The sequence below is a fragment of the Myodes glareolus genome, chromosome 13, assembly GCF_982192425.1.
Source record: "Myodes glareolus chromosome 13, mMyoGla1.1, whole genome shotgun sequence".
Taxonomy (NCBI): domain Eukaryota; kingdom Metazoa; phylum Chordata; class Mammalia; order Rodentia; family Cricetidae; genus Myodes; species Myodes glareolus.
In genome coordinates, this window is record NC_142038.1 from 40,953,684 (window position 1) to 40,977,124 (window position 23,441).

General features: G+C 44.2%; 1 protein-coding gene across 3 annotated transcripts; it reads left to right on the plus strand.

The window, feature by feature from the left end:
- Window positions 1–1,292: 1,292 nt before the first annotated feature.
- Ticam2 (TIR domain containing adaptor molecule 2) lies at window positions 1,293–21,980 on the plus strand. Of its 3 annotated transcripts, XM_085699900.2 has the most exons (3): window positions 1,293–1,611; window positions 12,194–12,270; window positions 15,334–21,980. In XM_085699900.2, exon 3 carries the CDS (start codon window positions 15,383–15,385, stop codon window positions 16,082–16,084), a length of 702 nt encoding a protein of 233 aa, XP_085556026.2. In that variant the 5' UTR covers window positions 1,293–1,611; window positions 12,194–12,270; window positions 15,334–15,382; the 3' UTR covers window positions 16,085–21,980. The 3 variants fall into 3 exon arrangements, with proteins under 3 accessions (XP_085556026.2, XP_048275632.3, XP_085556027.2); XM_048419675.3 differs by lacking the exon at window positions 12,194–12,270; XM_085699901.2 differs by lacking the exons at window positions 1,293–1,611; window positions 12,194–12,270 and adding an exon at window positions 13,061–13,138.
- The last annotated feature ends 1,461 nt before the right edge of the window (window positions 21,981–23,441 follow it).

The following is a 23,441-nucleotide window of genomic DNA, read 5'->3' on the forward strand; positions in this document are numbered from 1 at the left end:
TTAATTTTCCACTGGGAATAAAAGCAGAGGTTTGCAACATTGTCCACATCGCCACAATAGAGTTTCAGATCACACCTCAGGGATTTACACCAGTGGTACGCATTAAGTAGTTTATAGTTTACTAAAGAAGAAAAGGAGGTGGAGGGGGGCACTGATTCTAAGAACTTCCAGAGGAAGAGGGACAAGCAAAGGAAACTGATAGAGAAGAGGCAAGAAGAGCCCAAAGGCCAAGAGGGGCAACGCTGGAGAAGACAGTGGCGAGAGAAGGTGGTGCAGACAGGGCAGCAGTCTGAGTAGGGACTATCTGCTAGCTCGCAAGGTCAGTGGTACATGCAGTAGGCTGCAGAGAAGAGAGTGACAGCGGTCTGTGCTGTGTGCCTCTGACAACAGGCTTTCAAGCCCAGTGTGCAATCCGTGGGCTCCCTGGATTTGGTTAAGTTCCTTTCCTAGACAAGCAAGTGGAAATTGTGTGTGCACATGGAGGCGCACACACTTTAATCCCAGCAGAGCCAGAATCCCTAAACTGGAGAACAGTTTGGTCTGTGTTAAATCTCAAACCCTGAAACAAATGGCTGGGGTGTCTATTTAACATATCAAAGCGAACCTGGCCACCAGGTTCTCCCAGCATCCCTCAGGACCTACCCTTCCCCCAGAGACTCTTTCCTATATAATCCAGATATTTTGGTTACTTGTTCTTTTACCTTTTACTGTCTCGGCTACTGCATCTGGTACCCCCCCCCCCCCCGCGCCTGTCCCTCTCCTCATGGTCCACTGTGAACTCTCCCCATGTCCCTGCCTCTGACTATGCTCTTCCATATCTCTACAATAAACTTTCTCCTCCCTCGTACCTCAGAGCAGTTACATCCATTTGTTTGTTTGTTTTTTAATTTATCCTACTAAGTGAGTGCCAGGACAGCCAGAACTGCATAGTGAGATCCTTTCTCAAAATCACCAAAATGTCAGAGAAGATCTAACTAAATTTTTGAGGTATGTCCAACATTGGAGCCTGAGGTAAAAATAGAGTATGGGGACTCTGGAAGGTTTGTAGTTTTTACTAGATTCTTGTTGGTTAGTTTGGTTGGGGTTTTTTTGTTGGTCTTGGGCCTTATTTGAACTGTAAGGAACAGATAGAAGCCGAATTCCTTTTCGGGCTTCTCCTAGCCTGGACTTTGGGACTTAATTTAAAAGGAGGAAAACAGAAATTCAAAAGGAAGAAACAAAACCAGGGAGGCAAGTCGGCATTTGCCTGGGTAACAGTTCCCCCACGGCATTTCCCCTCCTCCGCCCTTGGCCATCTGCTTCCTCCTGGGCACAGTCACCCCATCCTCCACTCGGTCACTGGTGGCCCAGTCTGCCAGGACACCGGGAGGCCCACAGAGCACGACCTCCGAAAGCGAAGTCCATTACCCCGAGGGCTCCATGACCAGCCCAGGTCTTCCCGCCGCAGACTCACTGGGCGTGGCGTGCCGAGTCGCAGCAGCTTCGGAACAAGATCTCTGGCAGTCACATCCTAACTTACAGACCTTTGCGACGAGTCACCTGTCAATAAGGGCTTGTTCAGTGGGAGAAGAAAACTGAAGAGCCTCGTGGCCGCGCAGCACTGCTTCCCAGGCAAGTTGCGGGCGCCGGGGAACGGGTGGCTGGGAGTAGCGTGCAGCCCAGGTCGGTCCGCAGTGTCTGCTGGGCAGGCCCGGTGCCTCCATCCGAGGGCTGCCCCTTTCTGGAGGGAAAACCCGCGCACCTATTTGCCAGTCATGGGTATCGTTTTGACTAGGAAGGTTTTGTTTCAAGACATGTAGTAGAGGCTAGCCTCCACCCCTATGTAGCCCATCAAATTTCTATCCTTCCTATCCCTTTGGAGTGCTGGGAACAGATTTTTGAAAGACACTCAGGACCATGAGCAAATAGAGGCTTACGTGACTTTTAAGAGCTCTGTGCCATTTCAGCCAGCCACACAGAGCCAATGCAGAAAGTTTTGTGTGTGAAGTTTTTTTATTCTGCTTTTCCAGGGCTAATTTGAATGGAAGTCATTTGAGCTGGTTTCAGTATTGCATTAGTTAGAACCACTCAAGTTTTGTAGAACAATAAGCTTTCAAAAGGCATTTTAAAATATGATCCTTACTGACCTAACACTTTAGCAGTGTCATGGACATATTCAAAGTTAGCTCCATTGTCTATCATTTCTACCAGAAAATAGATGAGCACATAAAGAATAGTGAGTTATATTTGAGGCAAAGCCATTGTTACTTTATGGGGCTTGAAGTACAAACCACGTTTCTGCTGTACAATCACATCTCCTTTGCTCCTCATTTGGTGGATTTTTTTTTTTAGTCATCAATTTAGCAAGTGTGTAAAGTTGAATACCACCTTTAAATAATACCCCCCAGGCCAAATGTCCCCATATCCTGGCTCCCCTTTATTAAGTAGCCTCTTTGGAAGGCTTGCCTCTGGGCCTGTGTTCCTACTTCTCCTATTTTTTTTTTCTCCTCCTCCTTTTCCCCTTGCTGGCTCTGGGTGACATCAGGGACAGTCTTGTGAAAGCTGGTGTCTGTGCACGGTTCTCAGTTCTCGTCTTCCCTGACCAGTCAGTCACCACTGTCAGAGGCGTGCTCCTCCTCAGTGGTCTGCGTCCTTCCTTAGACGTGCAGCTTCTTGGTTTCTGCTGTGTCCCCACCCCATTGGTCACTGAGACTTCTCGATGACTAAATGTTAGAGTGCCCAGGGCCCAGGTCTTAGCCATCCTTGTCTTAGCGATATATTCTCCCCAAATGATTTTCACCAGGAACCATTAGTCCCTGACTATAGGTAACATCTATACAATGATGGCTTCATTCTGCCTCAAAGATACTCATTCTGGCCTTTGGCTGATTGGTTGGCTTTTGGTTGTTACTATTTGAGACAGGATCTTGCTATGTCGGCTGGGGCTGTCTTAGAACTCACTGTGTAGACCAGGCTGGCCTCAAACCCAGAGAGATCCATCTGCCTCTGTCTCCTGTCTCCTGCGTGCTGGGACTGAAGGTGTGCATGAGCACCCCAGGCTTGCCGTCTTCATTTCAGCTGAGATTTAAACGGCCAGCAAACTCCGTGGGCTGCACCTGACTGCCTTCTCCCTCTCAAGCTAAGCCATAGGAGATGTTTCTGCCCTGGCTTCTCTAGAGCCAGCCTCTAAAAAGCAGTGAATATTTTTTTTTTAATGTCAGAACTTTTACTCTCTTCAAAACCCTCTGGTAGCTTCTCATGAGGATGATTAAAAAGCAAAACAAATAAACAACTTTAACAGTGACTTTAAAGGCCTGGGATCCTACCCCCGACTCTCTCATCTCTTCTGCCTTCCTTCTCTGCCACAGTGACCGCTACTCTCTCTGACTCTTTGCTCCCCTCCTTTTCCTTCTCATGTGCAGTTGAGCTCTGCCCTGGTATAACCAGACCCTTTGCCGCTGCCCTGCGAGTGGACTGCTAGGTACTGAAGCTAGTACAGCAGCTGGCCTTTATCTGCTCAATCCAGTGGGTTCCAGAAAACCATATGAAAAGTAAGGGTTTCTTCATGCACATACCTGTAGGCTGGCTTAATTTGTCAATTAAGCATAGTTAGAAATTAGTAACTGGTAAATAGGACTGTGATAGCAGTATACTGTAATAAAATTGCCAAAATAAGGGTTACTTGGATACTCACCCTGTGGTACTCCGACAGTTATCTGATACTCTACACAGTGACTGCCAGGCAAGTAGCAGCTTCAGTGTGGACATGCCAGACAGAAGGATGACTCAGGTCCCGGCGGGACACTGCTCAAACTAGTAAGAAGTTAAAACAAGACTTACACATTTCTGGACTTTTCCATTTAGTAGTTTTGGATTGTGATTAAACCCATGAAACTGAAGCTGAAGAAAAGCAGTGCCGAGTAAGCAGAGACTGCTGTGCCCCTGAAACTGTGATATCTACAAACCATGCTCCTCCTGTTGCCGCTGTTAAATCTGTGCAGCCATCTTTCTTATATTTTAATTTTGTTGATTTTTATTGAGCTCTACATTTTTCTCTGCTCCCCTCTCTGCCTCTCCCCTCTCCTTCAACCCTCTCCCATGGTCCCCATGCTCCCAATTTACTCAGGAGATCTTGTCTTTTTCTACTTCCCATGTAGATTAGATCCATGTATGTCTTTCTTAGGGTCCTCATTGTTGTCTAGGTTCTCTGGGATTGTGATTTGTAGGCTGGTTTTCTTTGTTTTATGAATGAGTACATGTGATAATTGTGTTTCTGGGTCTGGGTTACTTCTTTTTTTTTTTTAAGATTTGTTTTATTATGTATACAGTGTTCTGTCTGCATGTGTGCCTGCAGGACAGAAGAGGGCACCAGATCTCATTATAGATGGCTATGAGCCACCATGTGGCTGCTGGGAATTGAACTCAGGTCCTCTAGAAGAACAGCCAGTACTTTTAGCCTCTGAGCTATCTCTTCAACCTTGACAGAGGCAGTTTTTAAAGTAATTAAGCATTTATTTTCTCTACGGCCTCCTCTGCACGCTGGGGTGATGCTCAGATTCCGGTGACTGAGCAGTATTTAGAGTTGTGGAGAGGACTGGAGAAGCTCTGGGAACTGGATTGTTGTGGAATTAGCAAATCCATGCCATTGCAAAATTTGCATGTATGTAAAGAGAAGATGAAATATAGTTAAATACAAAGGTGACTTAACCCATGCTATATGGGCATTGAGTTAATGTGACCTGCATTTTAGAAGACAAAACGTAGAAAATATTTTTATATAATAAGCCCCTTTTCTTCATATAGCATAGTCCTTGTAAAATACATGTATTTATGTGTGCTTATGTGAGAAATATTTATGTGTTTATATATGTGTGTAAATATATATGAACAAAAATAGTTACATGTCCTTGTATATATAACATCCACAGATAATCAATACTAACTTTTTGGTGTAGTTTTTCCTGTCTATTTTATCTGTATTTTGCATTACAAAGCTAGGGTCATCCTATATATATTATTTTGTATCAACTAATTATTACAGAAGGAATTAATTTAATTCATAAACGTTGTTAATAGGATTCTGCCATGGGAATAAATAACACTTTACATTGCCATTTGCCAGAGTGAGTTTTGAGGCAGTTTGAAGCTGCCTCCCAAGTCCGCAAGAACTACAAGAGTGCTGAGGTGACCAGGACATTACAGCACCACAGGGGAATACTACTCAGTTCAACCTAGACATGGTATGCTTTCTGACAACATGGCCCTAAACAGTGTCTTGAAATAGAAAAGACCACTTCTGTAGACAGTGGGAGCATGTGTTCTAAACAGGTAAAACACAGGTAAGACACACGAGGGTGTGCTGGTTAGGTTTACTGGCAACTTACAAAATTGTATAAATGAGGTGGGCCAGTTGACTTGTCTACAGGGGACTGTCTTGATGGTTAATTGATGTTGGGAGATCCAGCCATTGTGAGTGGCACCATCCCTTGGCTTTGGGCCCTGGGTTCTATAAAACTAAAGAGCATTAGCTGGGTACTAAGCAAACAATCAAGGGTGCATTATTCTCTCTTTGCTCTTGACTGTGAATGTGATGTGACTATCTGCTTGACTTCCTGCCTCGATATCCCTGAATGATGGTGTCTTGGTTGCTGTTCTGTTGCTGTGAAGAGACACCATGACCACGGCAACTTATAAAAGAAAGCATTTACTGTGGGCTTAGTTAGAGTGCTGGTCCATGACCATCATAGCGACGAGCGTGGCAGCGGGCAGGCAGGCTTGGTGCTGGAGCAATAGCTGAGAGCTTACATCCTGATTCACAGACAAAGAAAGTAAGACTGATCCTAGTCTGCACTTCTGAAACCTCCAAGGTCCCTCCAGTGACATGCTTCCTCCAATAAGGCCGTACCTCCTAATCCTTATGAAACAGTTTCAACAATTGGGAAACAAACATTCAAATATAAAAGTCTGTGACCACCACAGATGTGATGGAACTTGGGACTATAAGCCAAATAAATCCTTTCTCTTCTAAATCACCTGTTGCTGGAATATTTTCTCACAGCAACAGAAATGAAGCTAGAACAGAAGATTTGGGGGATTGCCAAATCAAAGGGTGTTATATCTTTGAAAGTTAATAAAGTAGGGGCAGATGTTACAGAGAAAAGGAGAGATGCAGTCATGGAGGGTTAATAGCCAAAGAAAAGAGAGTTTTCCCCCAAAGGTACAGGTTATTATCTGGGGATCTTTAAGCAATTAAAAAAAATAGCATTTTTCATTTCTGATTTTCCGTTGCGGAAAAATGTTTCTAAAAATAACCTTCAAAGGGTAGTGACATGGAGGCCATGAGACCAGCTGAGTTATGGGATTTATAGACATCTAAGGAGGGATGTGAGTCTTTACTTCATAGAGACAATACCGTGAAAAGGATTTAAAAAAACTTTGTAAAGTTTAGGAGACATATTTGTAGGAATCAAAGATTAGTTGGGAGAAGCTAGGGAGAGAATGGGTGAGTGTGAGGGTTCTTTCCAGGGTTCTGTCTTGGTAGACAGATAATATAAAACTTTCATCTACAGAGAAGCATGTCTGATGTAGAACAGATTGAAGAGGAAAAACTGGTAAGTGTGTCCATTAGTCCATCCACCCATCTATTTTGCACGTCCTGACAGTGTATTGTGGGTCAGCGGTTATTGACTTGACCTACTAAGAACGGTAGTGGTAGCTGTTCCAGGAAATGCTAGAGTCCTTGTCACTGGTGTTTATTCTTGTGGTCTCGCCTTCATGGAAATCCCACAGAACAGCGCTCAGAGTTTGAGTCTCTTGTGGGCCCAGAAGAAGGGGTGACTTTTCTTAACTTCTGAGCCATCTCTCCAGCCCTGGAAGGGGTGACTTTTAGAAATAAGAACACTAAGTTTACTTTCTACTGGACGTCCCAAATATAGATGAGCTCAACGACCTTTGAAAAAGTCTCCTAAGGCAGGAGTGGTAGCACATGAGGCAGGAGCAAAGCTGGGCTACATAGCAATAATCTAGAGTCAGGATAGGCCTCCAGCCATATTTCTTCCATTCTTGTAACTATCCTCCCCGGCTGCAGGAATATTTGGGGTGCTTTCTTAATAGCAAAACATTGCTATTGTTTCTGTGTATGTGTGTGTACATGTGGGAACTTGTGGATATGGTTGTGCATGCACATATATAGACATATATTGTGGAAGGTAGAAATCAACCTATGGGATTGTCCCTTAGGATGGCCACCCACCTTGATTTTTGAGGCAAGGTCTCTCACCCTGGGACTAGCTGATTCAGCTTGGCTGGCTAACAAGCCCCGGAAGACCTCAGGTTTCTTCCTCCCGGCACTGGAAAACCAAAGCAGGAGCTTGTAGTCACTTGCTACATCACAGGGCCGTCAGCAAGCGGAAAGTGATGGACGCATGCTCGGTTTACTTTCTCCTTATACAGTCCAGGATCCCAACTCAGGGAATGGCACTAACCACAGTACTCAGGCCTTCCCACCACAATGACCTAACCTAACAATCCCCCGCAGGCATGGCCAGAGACTAAACTAGATCGTTTCTGGTGGGTATGCGAAGATGCCTGGCTTCTAAGTGATTCTAGATCCAACCAGTTGACAACTGGCACTGACTGTCACGGTTTCACCTTTGGTCGACATCACGTGCAAGTCCTCACCTTTCACTCTTCATCCCTGTAGGCTCGTAACTGTTAGTGGACACTAAAGTCAGTCCAACATCAACAGATCTCAGAGTCATTAATAGTTCCTAGACTTAAAAAGTCAAAATTCTCTTAATTATGAGTTTGGATAAAAATTTGAAACCAAATCTCATACTTCTAACATAAGACACAAAGTAAACATTTTTGAGATTTATTTTATTTTTTAATTACATGTGTGTGTTGGGTGTGTACACGTGACTACAGGTGCTCTTGGAGGCCAAATGTGTCAGAGCCCCTGAAGCTGTAGTTACAGGAGGCTGTGAGCCCTGTGACTTGTGTGCCGGGAACTAAACCTGGGTCCTGTAACAAGAACAGTATGCTATAAAATGCTTTTATAGCTATAACAGTCTGCTCGTCACCTCTGAGACATCGCTCCAGTCCCCTCCCAGAGTTAGCATTCTCATTCCAAAAGAGAAGAATCCGAGCATAGCAAGGGATAGTCAGACAAAAACCAAACCAAAATCCCGCAGGGTGAACGCCAAATCCTGTAGCTCAGTGTCCGATATAGAGGTGGTCGTAGTACTGTCACAATTAAACTGGCCAGGCTCTGAACGCCTTGGGTAGCCTAATTCCTCCAGCTTTGCCATCTGCAGCCCTCAGCCTTGCTCTCGAGCCCCCTCCACTCCATACCCACAGATGTCCATGGCAGACATCCCACAGCTTTGCCATCACCAACATCCTGGGGGCTCCACTGAAGGCTAGGTTTCATCTTCACAGGTTCGCACATGGGTCTCTCAACACTTCCTTGCAAGGACTCTCGTCCTGGAACATATTGCCTGTCCTCAGCTGCTCCCCGAAAATGTGGATCAGGACTCCACAATCCCTCAAATGTATGTCTTTCATGCCTCCAAAAATGAGTACCACAGGGATGTTCTGCTGACAGTTTGAGACATAGCCTTGGACTACAGCTTTTGTGTGTGGATGTTTGTACTTGAGTCCAGGAACCCATAGATCCAGAAGAGGGTATTGAATCCTTTGGAGCTGAAGTTGTAGGCAGTTGTGAGCACCCAATGGATTCTAGGAACTGAACCCTGTACCACCAACCAGTTCCCAAATCATGACACAGAGACTTACTACTAGTTTTAAATGTTCGACCTAGCTCAGGCTTATTTCTGGGTAGCTCTTTTAACTTAAATTAACCTCTTCCCACCCTCCCAACCCTCACTTTCCCCCCCTGAGACAGGGTTTCTCTGTGTATCAATGGCTGTCCTGGAAATCTCTCTGTAGACTAGGCTGGCCTCGAACTCACAGAGATCCACCTGCTTTGCCTCCCAAGTGCTGGTATTAAAGGCATGCCCCACCATGGCCCAGTACCTTTTTCTCTTTACGTTTTACCTTGGGGCTTTTCACCTTTCTTTATGTCCTATTCCATGGCTGGCTGGCTGGCTGGCTGGCTGACTGGCCCTGGGCATCTCCTCTTTTTCCTTCATTCTCTTCATTCTTCTCTCCACTCTTCCTCCTGAGCCTAGATTTCTCCTCCTATTTGTTCTGCCTGCCAGCCCTACCTATCCGTTCTTTGCCTACCTAGTGTCTGTCAGTTCGTTATTAGACCAATCAGGTGCCTTAGGCAGACAAGGTGAAACAAATGTAACATATCATTACATCATTAAACAAATGCAACACACCTTTACACAGTTAAAATAAAATTCCACATCCTAAACAAAGGCAACACATCTTTACATAGTTAAATACTCCACAGCAGAACCTGGCTTCTCAGCAAGTCCAGTGTGCGTGCTTAATTACTGAACCATCTCTCCAGAGCCCTGATCATAGTACCTTTAAGTCTCTTCTGCTCATAATTTCCCCCAGCCTTCCCTTACCTCTGTTCTACCCCCGTATCCCGCATGTGTAAACTTGAACCCTATAACTACCTAGTGCAGAATGATCCCGACACAGTTGGGCCTCTGATTCCTGAGCGTTTCTGAGACCCATGCGCTCCTGGTCCTTGCTCCCTGCTGTAAGTAGTCCTCCTGAGTGCATTCCTATCATCTGGAAACCTGCATAAAGCAGAGTGCAGTGGATCCTATTTGTCTGTCTGCCCACCCTGGCGTCACATCCTTCAAAACCCAGCAAGTCTTGGTGTAGGATAACTTTTCAACAAAACCTGTAAATAACAATAAAGCATTTTTTTTCATTAATAGCAAAACATTAGTTGAACAAGAAGCATTGATTTTACCTATTTCTGCCACAAGATGGTGCTGATTAGATAGAAAAAAAAGGTTCTCCGACTCAAATATCACAGACGTACTGGGGTTTTAAATGTGCCAAATTTCAAAGGTACTTATTTAAACATATAACCTTTTCCCGTGATAAACACACAGACAGACTGAAAGTTTAATGTTCATATGTATTTTATCAGATTATTATTTTACTCCTACAATTTGAGAGCCCCTTTAATTAGGTGGTCAAAATGTTTTTAAAAGATTAACTGAAATGACAGTAAACTCTTAGGTGAGCATTCTATCAGCTGAGCTACGTTTCCATCCATTTATCTAGCGAAGACCAACTACTCCCTCTTGTCTGCCCGTCATAGCCCTGCCTGCCCCTTACTTCATACACAATTTTCTCTTCAACACTTACTCTTTGCTACTGATAGACCCTTTATAAATTATCCCCCGCCCGCCACTAGTCTTCCTTCATGTTTCTACCTTTTTTCTTTGTGACAAAATATTTCAAAGTGGACTTTCTAGGGCTGGGAAGATAACTCAGTCAGTAAAATGCTTGCAAGAGGACCTGGTTTTGATCCTCAGAACCCATATTTTTGTTTTGTTTTGTTGGGGTTTTTTGTTTTGTTTTGTTTAAAAAAAAAAAAGTTGGGGGTGGAGGTGTTCATCTTGATCCCAGCAAACTCAGACCTCTGGGACTCGGTGGCCAGCCAATCTTGCCTAACTGTTGGGCTCCAAGTCTCTGAAAAATGAGGTGCAAAGGCTCTGAGGAATGGCATTTCAGGCTGTCCTGCATCCTGTGCACACATGCATACATACACACGGGTTTTCTTTCTGTTCGTTTCTCGAGACAGGCTTTTTCTTTGTAGCTTTGGAGCCTGTCCTGGAACTTGCTCTGTAGACCAGGCTGGCCTCGAACTCACAGAGATCCGCCTGCCTCTGCCTCCCAAGTGCTGGGATTAAAGGTGTGCGCCACCACCACCCGACTACACGTGGATTTTCTATATTGCTTTTCTCTGGCTTCTTTTTGAACTCTCCCCAAGTGATCTGTCCATCCCTCCCGCACTGTCTTCTCACCTCGTGGCACTTCTCTCTGCTCTCCGTATTTCTCTGCTTGTTACCTGCTGTTGGCTGTCCTTTACTCTTTGACTCTTGGGGGTCCACCACCCAGCTCCCAAATAGTTACACAGAGGCTTGTTCTTACTTATCAATGCCTGGCCTTAGTTTGGCTTATTTCTAGCCAGCTTTTCCTAACTTAAGTTACTCAATCTACGTCTTGCCTCTGGGCTTTTATCATTATCCTAAAAAACTTCTTTGCTTCTTACTCTGTGGTCTTTCTGTGTGGCTGGGCAGCAGGCCCCTCAGGTCCTCCTCTCCTCCTTTTCTCACTCCTCGGTCCCCTTTCCCCACATTTCTCCTTCTATTTATTCTCTCTGCCTGCCAACCCTGTCTGTCCCTCTCCTGCCTTGCTATTGGCTGTTAAGCTCTTTATTAGACCAATCAAGTGTTTTAGACAGGCAAAGTAACACAACTTCACAGAGTTAAACAAAAGCAATATAAAAGAATGCAACACATCTTTGTGTCATTAAACAAATGTTTTACAGAATAAGTGAATGTCATACATCTTAAATTAATATTCTGCAACAGTCCATCTTGGCCAATACATAAGGTAGTTAAACACTAAATGATAATTGAAAAAAAAACAGGATGTATGAAGATAAACGTCAAATAAGCATCTCCAGAGTTAACCTCTTTCCCAACTCCATAGTATCCAGGGTCTGCTCAGCATCAGTTCCTTTCGGTTCTGTTTTCAAAACATATCTCAATTCAGTCACTTGCTCTGCAGCCACTATGTCTCAAGTCACCATTATTTTCTGTCAGGTTTCTTTGACTAACACTAGTGATCTTGCATCTGCACTTACTCTCCTCATTCTGTTTACTGCAAGCACTGAATGATCCTGTGAAGTGAGTTAGAGCAGGCTGCCCCCTCTCTCTGCCTTCTCTTGTGATCCTGTGAAATCAGTTAGAGCAGGCTGCCCCCTCTCTCTGCCTTCTCTTGTGATCCTGTGAAATCAGTTAGAGCAGGCTGCCCCTCCCTCTGCCTTCTCTTGTGATCCTGTGAAATCAGTTAGAGCAAGCCTCCCCTCTCTCTGCCTTCTCTTGGGATCCTGTGAAATGAGTTAGAGCAGGCTGCCCCTCTCTCTGCCATGTAGTCCTTGTGCGTGCTGCCTCAGTCTCTGTGGGTTCATATGTGTGTTGGTCATTGATTTAGTGGGCCTTGTTTTCTTAGTGTCCTCCATCCTCTCTTTCTCTTCCACTTTTTTCAGGTCCTCTTCCTGCTTCCTCTTCGAAGGGGATCCTTGAACCCTGAGGGGAGGGATTGACAGAGCCATCACATTTGAGGGTGAGTGTTCCTAGGTCTCTCATTCTCTGTATAATGTCTGGTTGTGGGTCTCTGTATTTGTTGCCATCTGCTGTAGAAGGAAGGCTACACAAGGCTTTTGATGGAGGCTAAACAAGATCATTTGTTCTCAATCAATGGATTGTGACCCCTTTGAGGGGTCTAATGGCCCTACCACAGGGGTTTTCTAAGACTATCTGAAGATCATATATTTACATTATGATTCATAACAGTAGAAAATTATAGTTATAAAGTAGCAAGAAAAATAATTTTATGGTTGGGGGATCACCAAAACATGAACTGTATTAGAGGGTTGCAGCATTAGAAAGGTTGAGAACCTATGCTCTAATCTATTAGTATTTCAAAATGTCATTAGGAATCATTTTATTAGTATTTATTTATTTATTTATTTATTTATTTATTTATTTATTTATAGAACTGTCATATTTGGTTTTACCCTAGGTCCCTGGGCTACCTAGCCTCAGGTTCATGGTCACCCAAGCAGTGTCGTGTATGGGTCGCATTTTATGGAGTGAGCCTTAAGTCAAATCAGATATTGGTTGGTTACTCACACAAACTTTGTGCCACCATTGCACTAGCATGTCTTGCCAAGAGGATACCATTGTAGATCAAACCATTAGTGGTGTTTTATATATCTCCTTTGGAGGCAGGCAGGGTACTGCGGGAGCTCCTTCAGCTCCTTCAGCCAATAGCCTTTAAGATATCAGTGCACTTGGGTGTGGTCTCTTATACTATAAATGCAGCTGTGAAGCCTGTGCTCACTCTCTTGCTTCCGATTCTCGCTTCCAGCTATTAGATTCAGTTCCTGTTCCCCATTTGTGTACAGGACTGTGATCTACGACAGTGATCTGTAAGTCTCCCCTAAATAAAAAACCCTTTATTATACATAATTCTGAACTACTGTGTGATTATTTTGTATCTTTCACCATCAGCAAAGTATTTTGCTGTACCAAAGACACAGAACATAGGGGTGAAGGCACCAACCCCATTTCTCAATGTTCAACGAGTTGTATAAGTGGTGTCTTTAGTAATGCTATCAATTTGTGGAGAGCAACCTGTAGTCTTGGCAATAGCCTGGGTTGTTTTGGGGGTTTCCATGGGACCCCTATGACCAACAATTCAATTAGATACAATCCAATCCTGGAACTTGAAGCTTCATTTGGTGACAAGAAATGGCAAGTTGGGGCTCTGTCTCCCCCATTATTTGGCTCTTTCATTTAGCTCGCCTTCATTTGTGTATATATTTTAGGAAGCGTCTGTTGTATTAGGTTTCCACACTCTTCCTCAAATGGCTGTTAATTTTAGGTGTCGCTCCCATATTCCCTCCCTCATCCTCCTTGTTCTCCTTCCCCTCTTGATCCTCCCGTTCCTGTCTCCCATCCATCCATCCATAAATATACTATTCCCCTTTCCTGGGGACATCTATCTGCACCCACTCACTCTGTACCTAACTGATGTGGTTCTATGAATTATACCTTGCTTACCATTGATTTAATGACTATATCCACATATAAGTGTATACTTATATTTGTCTTTCCGGGTCTGGGTTAACTTACTCAGGATTACTTTTTCTAGTTCTATCCATTTACTTGCAAATTTCATGATTTAATTTTTTGATGGCTGAGTAATATTCCATTGTATAAATGCACCACATTTTCTTTATCCATCTGTTGAGGGACAAGTAGGTTCTTTCTGATTTCTGGTTGTTGTGAATAAAGCAGCAAGGAACATGGCTAAGCAATTGTTGCTATAGCAGGATAAAGTACCCTTTGGGTATATGTCTGAGAATCACTGCCTTTTTTTAAAAGGTGAGCTAAACTAAACACAGACACACATGGTGAGCAGTGACCTCATGAGACCCTCACCAGTAACAAAAGGCAGCAGTGAGTCCTAGCCGGTGAAGAATGGCAAATCAATTAGGTTTTATTATTTCCAAAGCGTGCGGGCTACATTTTAGAGTGGCACTTTAGACTGCCTCTTGCTCAATTGGCACCTTGGAGCCAGCCTTAAAGAACAAAGACCACACGTGACAAGCAGGGACTATCAATTCCTTCACTAACCTGAGGCAGCACAAGGGATTTTATCCTCTGTGTATACCAGAATAACATTCCAGGTGTGTTCTTCCAGCAGCGTCACCACTTCTTCTAGATCTGAATTATGTGCAACCTTGCCATTATGTTCTTTAGGTCACTACGGATGCGGCTGTATACACATCTATGGTGGTAGAAACAGAGAAAGTAATTAAGAAAGAGAAAGACAGCACCAAGAATGTATGCAAGCTGGGAAAAGGCATAGGCTCAAAAGCCTAGTTTATTCTCAAATCTGGTCTTTGAGCATAAATAATAGATTCTATATCCTGTAACTTATATTTGAAAATATTAAAGTAGTGTTCATGTAGTCTAAATTGTCTTCTGATGAAAGATTTTTCCCTTGAAGTTAACATTACCAACATCTTCTGAAATTATTTAAATTCCACTCCCATGGATCACTTTTCTTTTGCAGCTGGTCTAATTCTTGTAATTCCAGAATTTCAGATCACGAAAGAATAAACGGAAATTCATCCTCGGTTGCCTTTACTCGAGAAAGCTGCAGATCCTAGTTCCTAGATTTTGACACAAACTGGGATATTAACTTTTTCCCCGGGTGAATATTTGTTCTCTAGCATCCTGAAGACTACCTGGGGAAAGCTGGTTTGTGTGGCCTCGTCTCCTCTCCATCTCGTCCACCGCCACGGAAATTCAGTGAATCCTGAACACCGACATTTCAGGTCCCTCGGTGCTGACTCAGCAGATCAGCTGTCAGTCATCTGTGGGATATCTACATCATTTGTATCTGTTTGCTACCAAAATGTTTCTCTTGTCTCTGGCAGCCCTTGTGAAACTCACAAAACCCTGATAGTTTGGTTTCTTGGTTGGCTGCCATTTCTTTCCTAGGCCTCTATGTTACAGTGTTTTTTATTTTTAGTTTTTTTTCAGTTTGAACAAAAGTTTTTTTTTAATGTTTTGATTAAACATATAATATTCTGTTTTGTTATTCCCTTTTTAGATTGAGAAGAAATGCTGAGACTCAAGTAAAGCTCCCTCTTCTGCCCCACATGTCCGCCATGGGTGCTGGGAAGTCTAAACTAGATAACTGCCTTCTTTCTTGGCACAAGAGACACAGTGAGGATGCAGATCCAGACGGCCATGAATCGGAGGATTCTAAGGATGTGTCCTTGCATGGTTTTGTGGAACACAGCACTAGAACAGACCCGCCAGGAGAGCAGGAGGGAGCTGAGGCAAAAGGCGAGATGCCTGAGGAGGAAGCTGAAGAAGAAGTCTTCCTCAAATTTGTGATCCTGCATGCAGAGGACGACTTAGATGAGGCCCTCAGGGTCCAGGATCTGCTGCAAAATGACTTTGGTATCAGGCCGGGGATCATTTTTGCCGAGATGCCGTGTGGCAGGCTGCATTTGCAGAATCTTGACGATGCTGTAAATGGGTCTGCGTGGACCATCTTGTTACTGACTGAAAACTTCCTTCGAGACACCTGGTGTAACTTCCAGTTCTACACCTCCCTGATGAACTCTGTGAACAGGCAGCACAAATACAACTCCGTCATACCCATGCGGCCCCTGAACAGCCCCCTCCCTCGGGAAAGGACTCCCTTGGCGCTGCAGACCATCAACGCCCTAGAGGAAGAAAGCCGAGGCTTTTCTACCCAAGTGGAGAGGATTTTCCAGGAGTCCGTGTACGAGAGGCAGCGAACGATATGGAAGGAGACGCGGAATGCGCTACGGGGACAGTCCGTTGCCTGAGACGATGCAGACAACCGGCTGGCTCCTGTTTTGTAAACAAAATGATTCATCTTCACTTGAGCAAGCAGTGTCTAGGCAATGCTTCTCTCTGAGTGCGGCTGCTTTTAAGAAATCTGTGGAGCACAGGAAAGCTACATTTCTGCAGGCTATGGTACTTTCTGATGATAAACTCCAGGTTGTCAGTTTCTAGCACTTTTTTTTTTTTAATAGTTTCCATAGTTTATGAATATTCTTAACTCATTTCTTACGTTACTGTGAACAGGCATATATGACAGCCATTTTTCAAACTACGGTATTAAAAGTTCTCAAAAGACATGAAGAAAATGGCTCCGACCGCGAGAGGCCTGACCACTTCATTCCTATTTCTCCCAGGAATGGTACCACAAAGCATCCTGGTGCTGTCAAGCAGAAACACGGATGGCCAGACTGGGACATGTGCCATGTGGATGCACACACGTAGTAGATCAGAAGTAGATGTCAGAATGGTCGGGCTTTTTTTGTTTGTTTTGTTTGTGCCGGAGTTTGGAACCAGGTTCCACCACGAATTAGCGATCATTCTGAGAGTGTGGTAGCTAGGGACTCTATGGAGATGTCCCCTGACCTCCCAGTTCCCATCTGTAACCAGGGTTTTATGCGCGGAGCTTGTAAAAAGCATGCCATTCTCTGGCTGTTTGCCTTTGACATCAATAACCTTGTATGTGAACCCTTAGAAATGTCCCTCATACACAGTGACTGATTCAGGGGATGTTGTTTATCTAGGGTGGTCTGACTGAGTGTGGGTGTGGTCTGTGTTTGTGTAGAGAATGTATTTTTACCATCTCCCCTTTCTGGGTCTAATAGGCCCACACAGACCTGTACCTTTCCCTCACAGAACCGCAGCCTATTTGAGACCAAAGCCCTGCAAACAAGCACAGGCTGGGCTTGTGGCTAAGGGTGAGTCATGTCAAATAATGAGAAAGTGCCCAGTGGGGGCCAGGAGACCTACTTGCAAGCCAATCTCTGACACTGAGGATGAATGTGCCAGTGGGCAGCCATTCCCCTTTGTCTAGGAAATGAAAGGGTTGGATTGATGAATCTCTAAAGGCTTTTGTACGCTCCCAGGACAGGAAAAACTGGAAGCCAGAAAGCAACAAGCAAAGCCTTAAATGTTCATGAGGTGCTACATAGTGTGATCATTGCAGAAGACATAATGCATGCTTACAATGAATTAATATTTTGCATCATAATTGATTTTTAATGACAGTCACAGAAAAGAATCTATACATGCTTACTTGGGGTTTTTGGTTTTGTTTTTATATAGGATATCTCTGTGTAGCCCTGACACTTGCTGTGTAGACCAGTTTGGCATCGAACTCACAGATCCACCTGCCTCTACCATGGGATTAAAGGTATGCATTACCACATGCAGCTACTCAGGTTTTTTTTTTTTTAAGATATATTTTTTTATAGAAACCCATGAACAAAGGCATTCTTCCCAGTTCATGTGTCTCCTGGTCCTCACCTCCCTGGATCCCCCACTGCCACCGCTCACTTCTTTATAGCTACAAGCCACTGTGCCCCACAAGGAGCCTGCAGATCAGTCAGACCTCGTGTCTGCTTCCCAGAGAAGGCGACTGCCTTCGTGGCATCCTCTCAACCTTCTTTGCCAGGGTAACTTACTACTCATTTCGTCTTTTTCAGGTTTAGTAAGTATCCCTTCATTATTATTGCTATTATTATTGCTGTAATGCTTTCAATTTCACAAGTGCCATATAATAAGAAGACATTAACCACCCACCTTTCACATGCCTGCCAAACTGGAACTGATGCTGGGTGGCATTTCTGAACAAATGTTTTTCTTCTTTTTTATCTCCAGTGAAGACTTTGATAAGTATTCTGAGAATATCAATTTATGTTCCTGAGAGAGCACGGCACGATGTTCCAGGCAACCTGGAGCTCGGCAGGCCTTTTGCTGTTGTTTTGTTTTGTTTTTGTTTTTACGCAGAACTAAATGTTAGGTACTGAGTAATTATAAGTGTTAAAATGAGCAAGAAATGGTTATCAAAATAACTAAGGATAACAAAGGCAGAGGTGTGGACCTTATGGTTCTGTGTTAATGCACACATACATAGCTTTAGATATACACATCAACGATTCGGAGAAACTCTGCCACATGCCAGCAAGTTGTCCTGAGTACTCTGTGCCACCCACCTGGGAGCTGCTGTAGAAGGATGTGAGCTATGCCTGAACAAACAATTCTCCACGACCTAAAGAAAAAGTATAGTGCATTGCCAGGTGTGGTGGTGCATGCCTTTAGTCCTAGCACTCGGGAGGCAGAGGCAGGCAGATCATAGTGAGTTCAAGGCCAGTTTGATCTATCTATAGAGCAAGTTCCAGAAAAATGGTTACACAAAGAAACTCTGTCTTGAAAAACTAAATGAAAAGAAGGGAGGGAGGAAGAAAGGAAGAAAGGAAGGATAGTTTATCTCACTTCTAAGCATCCTAGAAGATGTGTCGGCTTAATGAGGTCACTCAAGACCTAGGTTCTTTCCTGCAGTGGAATCTTATATGGCCTTGAAAAATAGTAAAATTCTGACATATGCTAAAACATAAATGAACATTATATTTAAAAAGAAAATACCATATGCTTTCACATATATGTGATAAATTCATAGAGACGGAGTCAAGGGCTGTAGCGGGAGAATTAGGACGTTAAGTTTTCAATAGCTGAAGAGGTTGGTTTGGAGTAATAGGGAAGTTCTGGTAAAGTCCTTGCTAGGTACATTGTGAATGGACCTAACACTATGAAAATGAAACTGTACACTTAAAAATTATTAAAACAATACGTTTCTATAGGTGCATTTTGCCACAGTAACTTTAAAATGTAAACAACAGAATCCAAAAAGTATAAGCCCAAGGTCTTCCTATCTTTTATCTCCGCCATACTCAGTTTTCCACTTGTGATTTCCTCTGAATTGTGTTGTGGCTGCTCCAGGTTGGACCCACATGTAGACAGAATAGTATCCAGCCTACTAAGTCCAGAGGAGTGGTCCACCCAAGGAGGAAAAGTATTTCATTACTGCTATTAAAAATACTCAGTGATATTGAAGCTCCATTCTAACTTCTGGATGATTTTATTGGTATTTTAAATTCTTTCAACTTGTCACTGGATGGGCTCTGCCCGCTGTATCTGCCCCACCACACTCAGGAACACTGCCATGAAGTCAGACTACCTGGATTTGAATCCCAGCTTGGTCCTCTATTGATTTTTTTTTTCCAGAAGTAGCTTTAAGACACAAACACACTGAGAGAGAGAGAGAGAGAGAGAGAGAGAGAGAGAGAGAGAGAGAGAGAAAGAGAGACTTCTTTTAAATAAACAAAATTTGGATCTGAAGGGCTAAATGTTTTAAGTGTTAACTGGATCATCATTAAAATGCGACATTTAGTAGAACTTTGCTAAAACTAACATTAAAACATGGGTGAGAGCCAAGAGAACCACACAGAGGACCACTGCAGTGTCCTTGGGCCACAGTGACAGAACTCAGATGGGTCAGTCTGTACAGAAGTGTAACTCACAGTTCTACAGCCTGAGGCGTCCAAGCCTCAGGATGTCTTAGTGTTTCTAGTAAGGTGACAAGACCATGAGGCTGGGGAGAAAAGGGTGTGGTCAGCTTCCATGCCCACATTACATCACCAGAAGTCAGGACAGGAACTCACACAGGGCAAGAACCTGGAGGCAGGAGCTGATGTTGAGGCCATGGAGGAGAGCTGCTTACTAGCTTGCTTCCCCTGGCTTGCTCAGCCTGCTTTCTTATAAAACGCATAACCAGCAGCCCAGGGATGGCACCACCCACCACAGGCTGGGTCCTCCCCCACTGATCACTAGATGAGAAAATGCCTTACAGCTGGATCTCATGAAGGCATTTCCTCAACTGAGGCTCCTTCCTCTTTGATGACTCTAGCTTGTGTCAAGTTGACACAAAATCAGCCAGTACAAGGCACTAACAGATTTGGTGTCTGGTGAGGACCAGTTCTCTGGAGATGGCATCTTCTTACTGCATACTCACATGGACGAAGAGGAAACGGGTTCCTGGAAGCATCTTTAGTCAGGAAATGAGTCCTGTTCTTGAAGGCAGAGCCCTCTTTCCCAATAGTCTCTCATTGTAATGACCTTGTAATACCGTCTCATTGTGGATTAAGTTTTTGCTTTGGAATTGTGGGTGTTCACACATGTAGTCAGTCATCAATAAACCTTGCTGATCTCAGTGTCCTCAAAAAATAAAGATAACACCCACAAGAAAGAGTCACTCTGGGGATTGTTGAGCGGCTCACACATTGTCCTAGCTGGCTTTCTGCTGCTACAATAAAGCACAGACTAAAACCAGCTAGTCCTTTTATACCTCCCAGGTCACAGTCCGTCTGCAGGGACCCAAGCACAAACCTGGAGTCAGAAACTGAAGCAAACCACAGAGGATGACTGCTTGTGCTCTCCGGGCTCATGTTTAATTTCTTCCCCTAGTATCTCCCATAGTATCTCCCAGGACCACCTGCCCAAGGGCGCACTACCCCTGTGGGCTGGACCCTCCCACGTCAATCTTTAGCCAAGCAAACACTCCACATATTTCCCTGCAGGCATTTTTCAATTGAGGTTCCCTCTTCCCAGATGACAAACAAATGTGTCAAGTTGACAAACAAAAAACAAACCCAAAACTAACCAACACACACACACACCTATGCTATTAGCACGACCATTGTTTAGCACTTTTAACCCACGGCATGGGATGGGGAAGAGGGAACGAATGTGCTTAATCCTTCCCACAACCACACTCTTAGAACTATTGCTTCCTGTAGGGAACAAAAGAGAAGCTGCTGGGCATTCTTCGCGAGTGATGTACAGCTGCAGTGGTGAGAGAGGAGCCCCCTGATCTGCCAGGGGTGTGCAAGCTGTTAATTAGTGGTGGGATTTTGCATGGAGAAAGCGGCTGGTAGCAAAGATGGTGCCTCAGCAGGGTCCCACACATCTAAAGAATTGGGAAAGTTGGGCTGGAAACTAGGAAAGCAGAGGACTGGAGTATAGGAGTTCTCATCTTGAACCCATCCGGGGGAAGAGTAGCTCAGGTAGGATGCCTTCAGCTGGATTTTGTGGATTCATTCTGCACACATTTGCATTTGGGGAGATGGGCTACAATCCATTTGATTTAGCCTTCTATGGTGCTCAGCCCAGAGAAGGTGTCTCATTTAGGAATGGGTGGAAGTTGGACTATCTTCCTTGAGTTGGGTGGTAGGAGGAACAGTCGTGGGTCCCCTTCACTCCTTGTTCTCCTATCTGACTTATCTTCCAGTTTAACAACGTCATGCTGAGATTTTCCCATGGCAAGACAATGATATTTACCTTAGCCCTTGACTTTGCCTTTGCAAATCCCAAGGCCTTGGGGTGAAGCTGGACCCTCCTGACTTCTTGGGGCATCTTGCTGCTATCTTCAGAAACAGCTCCCTCGAGCCCTTGCAGCATCTCACTATAGCTCCAAGTCAAAACTCTAAGCCTCGTCAGTGGTGGGTGTGGCCATTCTTTCAAACCTGAAAAAGCACAGTGCTTGTGTCTCCTGGTAGCAAGCTGTCTTGGTTTAAATGAGAAATATCCCCTATAGTCTTAGCCATTTGAATACATGGTCCCTAGCTGATAGGACTGTTTGGGGAGGTTGAGGACACATGGCCTTGTTGTAGAAAGAATGTCATTGAAGGGGCTTTGAGAATTTAAAGGCTCGTTACCATTTCCAGTTGATTTTTCTCTGCTTTGTGCTCATGGCTTGAAGATGGGAGCGCTCTGTTTCTTGCTCCAGCCACCATGCCTCTTCTCTGCCCTCATGAACCCTAATCCTCTGGAACCATCAGCCAAAATAAACCCTTTCTTCCCTAAGCTGTCTGTGTTGTGGTGTCTTATCACAGCAACCCAAAAGTACCTAAGACACAAATACAAGGTTTACCTGTAGTCAAGATGTCAACGTCTTGCCCAGCCATATCTCTGCCTAACAGAGGGCTCCGAAAAGAGAAAGAGAGAGAGAGAGAGAGAGAGAGAGAGAGAGAGAGAGAGAGAGAGAGAGATCAAAGGTACTCATTGTGGGGAAGAGACTGAACTGAGGCTAAGAGCTGAAAGTAAAAACAACAAAAATCTTCTTGTGGGTAAAGGAATGACATGCTAAACTACTGAACTAGGCTAAGCATGTCCAGCGTTGGGTGAAACCAGGTCATCTGTGACTGGATGGGGCTTGCCATGGGGCGTGGAGGAAACTGTTGCCGCGATCTTACTGGGAGGGGGATCCAGTGTGTTGACTTTGGCAGTCAGTGCAGCCTCTGCGGCTTTTCCTTCTCTTCACAGTTGCGGGTCACCTATTACACCGTTACAGCACATGACCATGCCTTCCTCAGGAGAGGCCAAGGAGCAAAGAGGAAATGTCAAAGTCGCCAAGTACTTGATGTCCTTAAGTCCATGAGTGAGCAAAGAGCTAATGTTGCTCATGAGCCTAGTGCTTCTTATGAGGACCGAGTTTATTAAATTTTGACCATTAATACTTGGATAAGAACACTGTTCACACACACACACACACACACACACACACACGTTGTATTTGGTAACCCCAACTACCAATTAGCACATTGAGTTTGAATTAAAGAAGTACCATTGAAGAAGGTATTAGTTAATAACATGGGTCATGAAGATCACTTGACTAAACCCCAGCAGGTTAGCTTGTGAACACACACACTCAGTGTTGCTCTTGCCTTGCTTTCCAAGTACTCGGGCTTCCCAACTGCTTGCTCTTCCATCCACACTCCTTCCCCCTCCATTCTTCCTGTCATTAGTGAGAATTGTTTTGGAGCACCATTTCCTTTACCTAACTTAGCACTTCTCCTGTTCTCTTCAAATACAGGGAGTTCTGGGTCCTTTTACTCCAGTGAGCAAATGGGGATGCTTACTAGCAAATAACAGGAATCCATAGGTTCCTGGGCATTTTGTTTGGTTAGTTCAGTTGCTGGAGTGCTTGTCTAGACGAACAAAGCCGTGGGTTTGTCCTCAGTACAATGTGGACATGGTGATGTATTTCTGAAGTCACAGCACCTGGGACGTGGACAGAAAGATAAGCCTTTCAGAGTCATCTTGGTTATACCATAAGTTCAGGTCTGGCCTGGGATACAAGAGACCCTGTGGAAAAGAAATGAAAAGAAAAAAATGTCTGTGCAGTTTCACATTATATTTTCTCTTACTATTATGTGTGTTATACATGTGTGTGCAGGCTTGCACCATGGCACACATGTCAGCTGACAACTTTTAGAAATTTGTTCTCTCTTCCATTTCGAGTTCCAGGGATCCATCTTGGACCAT